The following is a 13,030-nucleotide window of genomic DNA, read 5'->3' as shown; positions in this document are numbered from 1 at the left end:
CTGCTACTAAAACCAGTGCCCGCTGCCTTGACCTAAGCAGGCATAATTTTATAAACAAAGAAACCTGCTTTTTTTTCCAGAGTTCTTGACACTATGCTTAATTCTGATGCGACTAATCGACTACGACTTTTGCAAATCTGGTGGCAGCCCTAGCTCTGCGCTAACCAGAAGCAAGAGAGAACTGTTTACTAGTAGCTGTGAGAGTCTAACCTCACACAACACACCCTTGGCTTTCTTCCAGCTGCAGTCTGTCAAGTATAAACCTGGCCTTCAGTTTCTCAGGCCCACGAGAGAAAACACAGTTCTAGCCGTAAACTCTCTTGTGATAAGAGGAAAGCTCTCGGGGGGACTATTTTAAGAACTCTGCGCTTCCTTCGAGGTTTCCGGTGCAGCTGCTTGCACGGCTGAAGTGGCAAGCCTTTTGGCTTTGAGACGCGGCTTGCTTGATCGGCCGTGGTGGCCGCAGAGCGCTTCACAAACCTCCCACCTGCATGCGCCCTGGTCTCCTCCCCTGAAATCCACACACCTTTGTTCGAGCGTAGCCCTTTTGTAACAGCGTACATTAAACAACAACAAAACGTTTGCTGATGCCAGCTGCCAGAATTTAAGGCCAGAGCTCTCATTTGTTGCCCAGCCAGGCACCATTTTCAGCTACAGGGCTGCAAATATCAAGCACACTGGTTAGCAAAATGACACAGGAAGGTCGGAGTGGCCAGAACTCCCTCCAGCCAAGTGCCTTGTTTTGGGAATATGTCATTTTCGGGTCTGACCGTTCAGGAATTTAAAAAGTTGGTGGCTGGAGGACGAGCTTGCTTTAGCTGATAACTACAGCCACCGCTCAATCAAGTTTATGTATCTGCATAAATACAGAACCTGGAATTCGGTGCAGAATTTATTGGAGAGACAGGCTCAAGTTAATTAATTTTCCAGACAAAAACCTATACCAAGGCCTAATTCTTTCTGTGGTGGTAAAACCAGTTTCTGAACTGAATGGTTCAGAATACAGGCTGCCATCTATGTGGTGGGATTCTCCTCTGTACACCCTCCCTCATCCTCTCCATGTAGAAATCTAGCTTGTCAAGGAGACGTATGGGCCAGATCCCTTTTCTCTGACTTGCTACTTTTCTACATAATGAGAACTTACTTTTGCGTGGAGAAGAAGAAGCAGAGTTGTTTTTTATCTGCCAACTTTCTCTACCACTTGAGGCAGAATCAAACCAGCTGACAATCGCCTTCCCATCCCCTCGCCACCACAGACACCCTGTGAGGTAGGTGGGGCTGAGAGAGTGTGACTAGCCCAAGGTAACCCAGCTGGCTTCACCTGTAGGAGGGGGAAAATCTATCCAGTCAGCCACCACCTGTGGCCTAAAATAGCCCTGCCCAGGTGCTAATTTATCTCACCCTCTGTAAAAAATAGGCCTAGCACCCGCAGTTACAGTGAGAAACTTAGAGAACATAAAGGCAGGCCTCATAAAGGACACAAAAAATCTTCGGGAGTTGGCAAGGAGAGTCAGAACAGGACAAAGAAGGAGGAGTGGCCCAGCGTAGGTGTTTCTAAAAGTAAACCTTTTGGAGTCCAAGAGCGAAGTCTGTGCCTCCCTTTTTTTTTTAACTCAGAAAGCAAACACGCATCAGAAATCTGGCAGATGCCGCTTTAAGATAAAGAGCCCTGCAAAGCCTGCGGAACACAAAGGAGAACACAGCAAAATCTTGGGGAAGGGGGGGAGGCAAGGAAAAAAGGAAGCAGTTTCAACCACAATGTTTGTTCCCTATCTCTGTTGGCTATTATAAATATTAATGTATTTCTTGAAGAAGTTCACAGCCCGTCTTTCCTCCTCAGGGGGGGATCCACCAGGCTGCCAAGCAGCAGCAAAAAAACAGAACAAAACAGCTACAACAATCAGAGAACACTAAAGTTGCAATGGCATCAACAGTGTGAGTGTTCAACAGGGTTCACGGGGCTCTAGGGTGCCAGGGGTAAACTCCCCTCCATTATGTTCTCTTCAGCACACGCCCCAAAAAGGGTGTCAATCACTGCTTACCCTTCTGCCCCCCATCCAAAGAGAGAAAGGAAACAGAAGACACTGGATGCCTATATTCTGATCTGTCAAGGCATCCAAATCCCCCTTTGGCTTTGCAGGATCAGCCAGCCTTGAGAGCAACCCTTTCTTCAGCCCTCAGCAACAGCCATTCTCTCCCACTGCCGCCCACAGTTTTAGAATGCTGCCGCTGAAGAGGCCGTGGCTCAGTGGTAGAGCATCTGCTTGGCATGCAGAAGGTCCCAGGTTCAATTCCAAGCAGCTCCAGTTAAAGGGACTAGGCATGTGGGTGATGTTGAAAGACCTCTGCCTGAGGCCCTGGAGAGCTGCTGCCGGTCTGAGTAGACAGTACTGACTTCGATGGACTATGGGTCTGATTCAGTATAAGGCATCTTTATGTGTTTCATGTGAAGCTGCAAAATGCATTTGTGCAACACCTACAGGAAAACTGGCCCATCCTTCTACAGAGAAAACCAAGTTCTGCTAGCTTAAGAGCTAAGGCTCTTACTAAACACTACAAACGACCCCACTGTACAGACACGGTTAACAGAGCGTCATGCTAAAATTATCTGCCGGTTTTCCCTGAAGGAACTACGCTCCCCCTATATGGGTTTACTTTAAGATAACCGCAATTCATAATACTGCCCCCGCCCTTTCTCTCCTCCCCCTTGGCTTGGCAGCGGTGACCATGCTGCCAGGAGTGGAGAAATCTCAAATGCCAATAAGTCACTAAGCGTAAACAGCCAAGCTTTGTGCGCTGTGGCAGAAGCAACTGAGGCATGAGGGGAACAAGCCGGCTCCTTTGCTCCTGTGTTTACATCAGCTTTGACAAAAGAGAAGCCGGAGGGACTGCACACTAGGAGGGCTCAGTGTAAACACAGGCAAACTAAGGAACTCTATGATTCTATGAACAACTAAATACTTTATGCCACATGTTGGATAACTCAAGAAGTCCCTCACTAAGCAGGGCATATCTACTAATCCAATGAACATGACTGAACGAGCACCTAGTGCAAGATCACGACCCATGCATCTCCATGTACAGCGCACTCCCTTCCTGACCCTTTGCACAGGCAAACATGATCTAGAAGGGAAATCCATAGCTGGAAGCTGGGGTCAGCACTCCCTTGATCAGCACACACGTTTGCCAATCATGCATCAAGTACCTCAGCTATGCTTCCACACACTGTGAAATAAGCACATATGTGTACTTAAAACAGAGAGTGCGCGCATGGAAGGTCTACAGCATACACCTGCTGAAGACAGAAGGTGTGAAAGAGCAAACAACCTAGAGATTCTGCTGTAGTTAACAGTTGCTGAAATCCAATCTGTGCCAGGTGTCCCTCTGCTCAGCCCACGGAGCTCCTATTACCAGGGATAAATCTGGCGGCTCAAGGAGAGAAAGCCAGGAGATAAATATCTGAGACACTGAATGCACTCTCTCTCTGTCATTACCCTTAAGGCGTTAAAGCATACAAGCAGTGCCTTGGGCGTGGAAAACAAACCGAGGCTCGTTCTGTAAAGAGTCACCACCCGAAAGAAAGCGGAGAAGCCTAACAGAGAGGAAGAAAAACAAAAGTGTTTGCGATGAACTTGCAAACACTTACAGAATGCAGAGCAAAATCAGAAGTACCGCATCCAGGCTAGTTTCAGAGGATAGCCATGTTGGTCTACCGAAGAGCAGGATTTGAGATCAGTAAGCATTTTATAATACCAGGGTTGCTATGCAGAGGCAGGCAATGGCAAACCACCTCTGTTAAGTCTCTTGCTTTGAAAACCCCATCAGTTTCCGTAAATCAGCTGCGACTTGACAGCACTTTACACACAGACACACAGCATAGAAATCAACAAGACTTTCAAGGTATAAGCTTTCAAGAGTCAAAGCTCTGACAAAGGGAGCTTTGATTCTCGAGCATACTCTGAAAATCTTGTTGGCCTCTAAGTCACTACTTGACTCAAACCTAGCATCCAAGTTACCAATACAAGTAAAACAGAAATCTCAATGCGGAAGACATGGCTGAATAAAGATGGCATCCTTCAGGAAAAGCAAGAGAGTCTGGTGACACTTTAAATATGAACGAATATGTTGTGGTACAAGCTTAGCACATGGAGGAGGCCAGGGCTCAGCCTGTGAAGGCAGAAGGTGCAACATCCAACAATCCCCAGCACCTCCAGCTAAAACGTTGCAAGGGATGTGAAAAGACCACAGACTGAGACCCTAGAGAGCCGCTGCAGGCCAGGGCAGACGACACCAAGCTAGAGAGGCCAAGGGTCTGATTCTGTGCCAGGTAGCTTCAAGTTCATGCAGTCATCACGGTTTTCGCTGGCCAAAACCGACTCTGAATATGCAGGGAGTGTTTACCTGGCAACAGCACCGGTTCCAACTTCTTTAGCCTGGGTTCTGGGGTTACTTTCTCTTCTACCTGAAATGAAGCAGCAATAAGACAGAGCACTTTATTTACTAAAATGATCTGCATCGCTTCTGAAGAGCCCTAGCCAGAATCACACCGAAAATCTGTACAGTGACGCCAAGGCTCTGATCCTCCAACAAGCTGAGTATACACTCTCTCTTATCTTAGCTTCCCACATTACACTATGACAAATACATTTCCCACCACATGCAGCTCAGAGCCACAGCCAATCCCAGATCACGAGGACGCCAGTCCCTATTTTTGGTGGAGTCAAACACACACACGCACTTGTTGTGTACACACTACGTTTTTAAGTGTGTACCTAAAAACAAATTGTGAAACTGCCATCAGATTTCCCGGTTCAGACCGCTGAGGCATGGTTTTCACAATGTGGAAGACACACAATGCAAGGTCAGTTGCCTGAACTTTGCGCTTTCAGTGAATCCTCTTCAAAGCCAGCTTTTGACATCATAAGAACATAAGAAAGGCCCTGCTGGATCAGACCAAGGCCCATCAAGTTCAGCAGTCTGTTCACACAGTGGCCAACCAGGTGCCTCTAGGAAGCCCCCAAACAAGACGACTGCAGCCGCATTTATTCTGCCTGCGTACCCCAGCACCTAATATAGTAGGCATGCTCATCTGATCCTGGAGAGAATAGGCATGCATCATGACTAGTATCCATTTTAACTAGTAGCCATGATTAGCCCTCTCCTCCATGAACATGTCCACTTCCCTCTTAAAGCCTTCCAAGTTGGCAGCCACCACCACATCCTGGGGCAGGGAGTTCCACAATTTAACTATGCGTTGTGTGAAAAAATACTTCCTTTTATCTGTTCTGAATCTCACCCTCCAGCTTCAGCAGATGGCCCCGCGTTCTAGTATTATGGGAGAGGGAGAATTTTGCAGTTATTTCAGTGCACTGTGATAACATGGCTGGTCACCTTAAGAGTGGACTGCCGTGCAAAGTACGGGGTTATCAACTTGGTATCAGCAAAGTAACCAGGACTCGTAGGTATTATTTCAGGAACATATTGGTAATGGGAATGATCTCTTGCGTTGTTGGAGGGAGGGCAGAGACCACTTCACAACAATGCTAAATTTTAATTAGAAGTGATTTTATTATTTAATTATAAGAGATTTTATTATTATAAATGTAAAATTGTTGTTGAATTGAATTTTCAGTCAGTGATTGATTGTATTTTGTTTGTAAGCCGCCACAAGCCTGGCTTTTGCCTGGGTACAAACAGAATAAAATAAATAAATAAACAAATAGCTCCCGATTGGCCTAAGCTCAGGAGCTACTGCTTGAAATGACCCGAAAAAAGGTTAGTAAGCAAGTTTTGACAAGCACCATGTGTCAGCTTTTCCTTTTTTGGCTGCATTCGGGCATGCTAGAATGTCGCCGTTCCCACCCTTTTTAAAAGTAGCAATCCCCACCCAACATTTTTAGACTTAAAATTACTCATACAGCAAGGCTCACAAACGTATGCTTTGTCACAGAGAAGCATGAATATGTTCACCACGCCTTTGATTTTTAGTAACAGCTATCTTCTTGCGTTAGTTTGCTCAAAAAGACAGCTTTAAGCTTAACAGCTACAACAGCTGATCAGCCCTATTAAAAGGCTGGTAACTTGCTTTTGTTACAAGGCGGCTATATTTGACTCTTGAACAAAATGGGTTTTCTGTATGTTCAACTGCACCAAAAACAACTATCACCCTGTATCACTAACCAAAGAAGAAAGCTGACGAATTTATACATGAGGTGACTTCTCAACAAGCTGCCGGTCTGAACAGACAACACTGACTTTGATGGACCAAAGGGTCTGATTCAGTATAAGGCAGCTTCATGTGTTCAAGAACCACCCTCCTGCCTGAAGCCTGACTTTCTCCTGTCAGCGGTCCGGGGCTGCAGCTCTCCAGGGTCTCCAGCTGCGGTCTTTCCCATCGCCTACTTGCCCGGTCCCTTTAACTGGAGATGCCGAGGATTGAACCTGGGACCGTCTGCATGCCAAGCAGATGCTCTACCTCTGAGCCACGGTCCCTCTCCATGGCTCTCCAGGGTCTCAGGCGGAGGTCTTTCGCATCGCCTCCTTGCCCGGTCCCTTTCAACTGGAGATGCCGAGGATTGAACCTGGGACCGTGTGCATGCCGGGCAGATGCTTTGCCACTCAGTCACGGCCCCCTCCCCTCGGTCCCAGCCGAGGAAGGCTGCATTCCTGGGCAGAGTCGCCCCAGTCTAAGGCTGCTGAAAGGAATGGGCTCAGGCTGGAGCAACCCTGCGCGGGATTGCACAGCAAAACTCCCCTTGCAAATGCGATGTTATGAACGCGCATGAAGTTGCCTTCTACTGAATCAGACGACTGGTCCATTGAGGTCAGTATTGTCTACTCAGACCGGCAGCGGCTCTCCAGGGTCTCCGGCAGAGGTCTTTCACATCACCTCCTTGCCTGGTCCCTTTAACTGGAGATGCCGGGGATTGAACCTGCCACCTTCTGCATGCCAAGCAGAGGCTCTGCAAACTGAGCCACGGCTGACGTCTGCGGCTTACCCCTGACCCGGGATCACCAGCAAGCCCTGCAAAGTGCAAGCCTTAATCCACACACACAAACACACCTGTATTGGCATAATAACAGCATTATATAGCGTGCGTTAATGCAAACACCATAAAGGGCCCTTAACCCGTATTTCTCCCCCACCCCCGTAGGGAAAGCCTCTGGGACTTTGCAGCGGGCCCCTTTCCAAGCAAGCCTCCCCACCCCACCCCTCGCTACAGCTGGCAGCCCCGGGTCAGCCCCGCTGGCCTCGGAACGCGCGTTCAGACGTGACGTGTCGGACCCCATCCCGTGCACCCCACATAATTGAAGGCGCGGGGAGGGGGGGTGACTGAAACCGGCTCCCGGGGGTCCCCAGCGGGGTGGGCCCGGGCCTGAGGGGACCCACGTCACTTCCGCCCCCGCCCCGGTTCCCTTACCTGAGGCAAAAGGTAGGACCGGAAGGTGGCCTTGGGAGGCCTGAGGGAAAACATCGCGCCGAGGGCGAGAATGGCGGTTAATAACGGTTTAATTCGTTGCGGACGAGGCTCCGCTGGCGTCGGCCGGAGAGTCAAGCCGGCCCCCCTCGGCGCTCCACGCCCCGCCTCACGGCGAGGCGGAGGGGGGCGCGCGCGCGGATTGGACCCTTCCCGCCACCGTCACGCGCTGGACCGTTGGCCACGCCCCCCCTCTCGCCGCTCGGCTTCTCAGGCGGGCGGCCGGCCCCGCCTCCGGAGGGTGGGCGGGAGAAATCGCCGACGACGCTGACAGGGAGAGGAGGGCCGGAGCCCCGCCTTCCCTCTACGTCACGGCTCGAGGGAGGGAGAAGGCGGGGCTCTCCACCTCCTCCTCCCTCCGCCTCTCGTTTCCTAGCAACCCCCCCCTCCAAGGCCCTGCTCGGGGAGTCAGCCTCGGACGGGTCGACGGAGGGGCCAAAAAGCAACCGCTTTGATAAAGCGAACTTCCTTTTCTTTTTTAACGGGAGGGAGAGACGAAATGGTTTCTGGGAAAGAAACAAGACCAGGGAATTGGGGGGGGGGGAGGAAGTACCTTCCAGCAGTGCAAAGGGGGAAGGGAAGTAGCTCTGCTCTTGCAGAGTTGCCAACTCCAGGGCGGGAGATGCCTGGAGATTTGAGGGTGGAGGGACCTCAGCAGGGTGCAATTATGGCATCATAGTATAATGCCTTAATTGCACCCTGCTGAGGTCCCTCCACCCTCAAATCTCCAGGCATCTCCTGTATAATGCCATATATATGTATACATACATACATATATATATATATATATATATATATATACATACATATATATATATATGTATGTATGTATATATGGCATTATAGTATAATGCCATATATATGCCATAATTGCACCCTGCTTGACATAATGCCATAATTGCACCGGCTTGACATAATGCCATAATTGCACCCTGCTGAGGTCCCTCCACCCTCAAATCTCCAGGCATCTCCCGTATAATGCCATATATATGTATTTATGGCATTATAGTATAATGCCATAATTGCACCTTGCTGAGGTCCCTCCACCCTATAATGATTATAGAGTCCACTCTCCAAAGCAGCCATTTCCTCCAGGGGAACTGATTTATGTTGCTTGGAGATGGCCTGCAATTCCAGGAGAACTCCAGGCCTCACCTGGAGATTGGCAACCTTGCCCACCTCCAGGTGGTGGCTAGAGATCCCCCAGAATTAGTCGATCTCCAGGCGACATAAATCAGTTCCCTTGGAGGAAACGGCTGTTTTGGAGGCGGACCTGGTGAACCGGGTTGGCTTCCCCGCTCCTGCACGTGAAGCCAGCTGGGTGACCTTGGGCTAGTCACAGCTCTCTCAGCCCCACCTGCCTCACAGGGGTGTCTGTTGTGGGGAGGGGAAGTTGATTGTAAGCCGGTTTGAGTCTCCCTTAAGTGGTGGAGAAAGTCGGCATAATAAAAACCAACTCCTTCTTCAGGGGAACTGATATATGTTGGCTGGAGATCAGCTGTAATTCTGCGGAGAACGCCAGGCTTCACCTGGAGGTTGGCAACCCTTCGTCAGACCCTTAGGGACTGTATTGTCTGCTCTGACTAGCAGCAGGTCAGGCACAGGGGAAAGAAGTCTCTTCTGCTGTCTGAGACCCCGAGCTTTTAAAAATAAAAAGCACCAAAGCAAGCAATGATTTTTCATATTTCAAAAAAAATATTTTTTATTTCAACCTTCAATTTTAGATACAATTTTTTAAAAAAAATTTACACACATACACTTCAACCATTACAAAACATCAGAAAACGTGTCGTTGAAGAGAGTTCCCTGTCATTCGTGGATTAATGATGCGTGGCGAAATACAATCATCTCAGTTTTATAAAGGAGCAATTTTAATGAAAGAGGATTAATAGATTACGTCAGAATTATGTCGCACAAAGCGGCATGGAGCACGGTATCTTGTATGTGCCGTAGTGAATACTGAAAAGTACTTCCAAAATTCTCGTCCAAATTTTCTCCACAGGTTATGGAATTCTGAATTTACCTGGACTTGTGCCTAAAGTGGAACCAATGCAAAATCCCAGAGTCAGCCCTTTATTCACCCTCCAAAGCACCCATTTTATCCAGGGGAACTGGTCCTGTAATCTGGAGATCAGTTGTAATTCCAGGAGATCGCCAGGCACCACCTGGAAGCTGGCAACCCTAGGAACCGGTTTCAGGTGTAAAGATTATGTCGATGTTGGCAGCTTGTGGTGTTTTATATCTTTTTGGAATATTCATATAAAATGCTGGTTTCTGGACACAAGAAAGAGGACGTTCTGGGCAAGCAAAGGTGCTTTGCACATGATCTTGTAATGAAAACAAGAGGAATGGAATTTCTCCTTCATGCACTACTGGCTGCAAATCCCAAAAGCACAAACCTTTGACCGGCAACCTGTGAAAAATTAACTTCAGCATCCCAGTTAGCTGAAATGCCTTCTTCCTTGATGCATGTGTTTTTAACTTTGTTGGGGAAGAGGTAAGAAATTATTGCAAAAGGGAACCCTTGCGCACAGAATGAAAGACATTTAAATCCGCAACAGCCTTTGAACTAGTTAAAGTTTGAAAGACTTCAGAGATGGAGACACAAAAAACTGGCAAGGATCGCCTTCGCCTTCATGGTTCTTTGTAGAAACAAACAAATGAAGTTGTGGGATTTGGAGGGGGGGAAAGTTCTGCAGTTCTGACAATGGTTAAAAAACCTGTACAGTAATTTGAACACATTTCAGAATTTAGAAAACTGCACACAAAAGCTTGGGCTGTGTGTTTCGTAACCAGCATCAAGTGAGAAACTACAGGTACTGAAAAACCAGACGGTGCCTACTTTGGAACCAGTTCATCGTCTCTCCCCAAACACCCTGACGATACAGGAGGTACAAGCGGTAGATGAAAAGTCCTACACCATGGGGTGAGCGTGTTCCATCCGCCCACCCTGCCAGATGTGCGAACAGCTCTGTGACATATAAGCGGGGCGTGGGGTGGGCAGAGAGAATACCATCCCTGCCCCCTTTTCAATTTATCCTCGGCTGCAACATTTCCGTGGGAGATTCTGGCAGCTGGTGGGCGGCCGCCTGCGTTCCAGTGCCCACTTCTGACAATCCCCTTTTCATAAAAGCACATTTCACTTCCTCCTCAGCCTCTTCTGTAAGCACTCTCTCTCAAAGCCATTGAAGCAGCTTGTTGAATAATACCTCCCCACTCCCCCATTTAACGGTGCTGATCATGCAATGTGAACCCTTGAATGGAAAGAAGGCTTGGTACAAAAGCCGTAACCCAAAGAACCCAGCATATAGGGTTGCCAGTTCCCAGTTGGGAACCTCCTGGAGATTTGGGGTGAAGCCTGGGGAGGGGAAGGAGCTCAGCAGGGGTGTGACGCTGCGTAGCCCACCCTCTCCTCTCCGAAGCTGCCATTTTCCCTGGGGGAACTAATTTCTGTTGTCCTATGAACATACATGAACACTTGAAGCTGCCTTATAATGAATCAGACTTTCAATCCATCAAAGTCAGGACTGTCTACTCAGACCGGCAGCGGCTCTCCAGGGTCTCAGGCAGAGGTCTTTCACATCACCCACTTGCCTATTCTCTGGAGATGCCGGGGATTGAACCCAGGGCGTTCTGAAGGCAAAGCAGAGGCTCTTCCACTGAGCCGCAGCCCCTCCCAAATTTCTCTTAGTAATATCTTGCCACTCCGGTGCATGTCCTGGTAACAACTAGATTAGATTACTGCAATGCGCTCTACATGGGAGTGCCCTTGAAGACTGTCACATGAATACATGAAGCTGCCTTATACCGAATCAGACCCTCAGTCCATCAAGTCAGTATTGTCTACTCTGACTGGCAGCGGCTCTCCAGGCTCTCCGGGTCCTTCACACCACCTACCTGGTCCTTTCAACTGGACGTGTCAAGGACCGAACCTGGGACCTTCTGCACGCCGAGCAGATGCTCCCTGTGGCATTCCCAGCTGCTGGGAAATGCCACACCTGCCCTGGACCCGAATGGCACGAAGAGCTTCCGAAGAAGGAGCGGAGCCTCGATACGTTGTCTGTAAAAGAGAACGCAATGAGCTACTGAAGGCAAGCCCACCCTTTAAGGAAGCGATGCCCACTCCGCAGTGTGTTGGCTTAGTCTGGCAAGGCGGCCCGCTGGCCAGGAAAGGCCCGTGTCAGCATTCTGTCTCCGTTTTCTGCCCTTCTGCCGCGTTCCCACAGGCCACCGCCAGGCTGCTGACGCTGCTGGCGTGTCCCGGCCTGTTCAGCCTGTCCTTCCCTGACTTGGCTTTCCGAGAATGGCTGTGTAAACTCTTGGACCGGATGGGCGGAAACCCGCAAGTCCTGTCGGGAGCCACCGACAGCAGGTTGTCCCTATCGGCCCTTGCGGCGGGGGCGGGCGAGGAAGGGTGGGAGGCACTGAGAGCCGCAACGTCACCCACGTCGCTGTCGTCTTCCGTGTCGGTCAGCAGCGGTTTCCGCTCGGCCTGCATCTCCGCCTCGGAGACGATGCCCGGGTATTCCGGAGGGGGGTCGCTGGCCAGCTTCTGCTGCAGCTCGTATTTCCACTCGGCGGTCCACTGTTCAATCGTAGATGGGCACACTTGGTCCAGGATGCTACCGTAACCCGTCGTCCAGCTGTTCACACCTCCCACCATCCGTCCTCCTTGCGCAAAGACATAACTCCGCGACTTCATCATGGTTTCCTGAGAGGTGTTGAATGTCTCTGCAGGATAGTACCTCATCGCTATAGTTTTGTCCAGGGGGTAGGAGATGGCGGCTTCTAATTTGGCCCTTTCAAGGGCTAAATGAGTAGTTTGAAGAGCAGGCCCGGGTGTAGATTGTCCATTCATCACGATCTCCACCGGACTGAGGCTTGGGGGTACGGCCTCTTCGCCCTTGTAGTGTTCCTGCCCGACGCCCAAACCAGAGCGGGCTCTTGAGATGGTACGGGCGACATCCAAGGTGTTTTTGTGGTGATCTGCAGAGCTGCTCAAGGCAGACCGGAGACTCCCTTGGCGCTCTGGGACCAGCTGCATTTTGGAATCTGCCTTACGCAGCGCCAAAGCAGGGGACATGGGGATGGTCATGTCGTCGTACGCCAGCTCGTCGCCGACGACGTGGTACCTGTACACGCTGGAGCCCTCGGAACTGTTCACGCTGCTCTGCCGGAGGAGGTAGGCAGCGTCGCATTCGGAGGAAGCCCGCGAGCGAGTGTGAATCAGCTCAGATTTGTCAATCCCTGCCAGCTTCTCCAGAGCGTTCGCCATTCGGCTGGAGACCTCTTCCAGCTGAGAAAGTCGGAGGTCAACCGTTTGAAGGGAGGCTTTCATGAAATGCTCTCTTTCATTCACTTCTTCTAACCTCATAGACATGTTTTCGACTCTACAGAATTGAAAGGGGGGAGGAGAAGAAATTCATTAAGAAACACAGATTAGGCCTGTTGACCTCTTGAGAGTTGTAAGGATCAGTTTGGACAATAATACACATGAACGCACGAAGCTGCCTTCTACTGAATCAGACCCTTGGTCCATCAAAGTCAGTATT

At 49.7% G+C, this 13,030-nt stretch overlaps 2 protein-coding genes across 2 annotated transcripts in view; both read right to left on the bottom strand.

The window, feature by feature from the left end:
* Window positions 1-7,475, bottom strand: part of MTMR10 (myotubularin related protein 10) — a 31,549-nt gene extending 24,074 nt beyond the window's left edge. Inside the window, exons 1-2 of the mRNA XM_056866139.1 lie at window positions 7,422-7,475; window positions 4,402-4,462 (exon numbers count right to left, since the gene is read on the bottom strand). Coding sequence (XP_056722117.1) covers window positions 4,402-4,462; window positions 7,422-7,475 — 115 coding nt within the window. The remainder of the gene's footprint in view (window positions 1-4,401; window positions 4,463-7,421) is intronic.
* Window positions 7,476-11,658: 4,183 nt separating this feature from the next.
* TRPM1 (transient receptor potential cation channel subfamily M member 1) overlaps window positions 11,659-13,030 on the bottom strand; it is a 41,175-nt gene continuing 39,803 nt past the window's right edge. Inside the window, exon 27 of the mRNA XM_056866029.1 lies at window positions 11,659-12,868. Coding sequence (XP_056722007.1) covers window positions 11,659-12,868 — 1,210 coding nt within the window. The remainder of the gene's footprint in view (window positions 12,869-13,030) is intronic.

Source organism: Euleptes europaea, chromosome 20 (genome assembly GCF_029931775.1).
Source record: "Euleptes europaea isolate rEulEur1 chromosome 20, rEulEur1.hap1, whole genome shotgun sequence".
Lineage (NCBI taxonomy): Eukaryota > Metazoa > Chordata > Lepidosauria > Squamata > Sphaerodactylidae > Euleptes > Euleptes europaea.
Note: the sequence above shows the minus strand (reverse complement) of the source record. Positions and strands in the feature narration are given on the sequence as shown.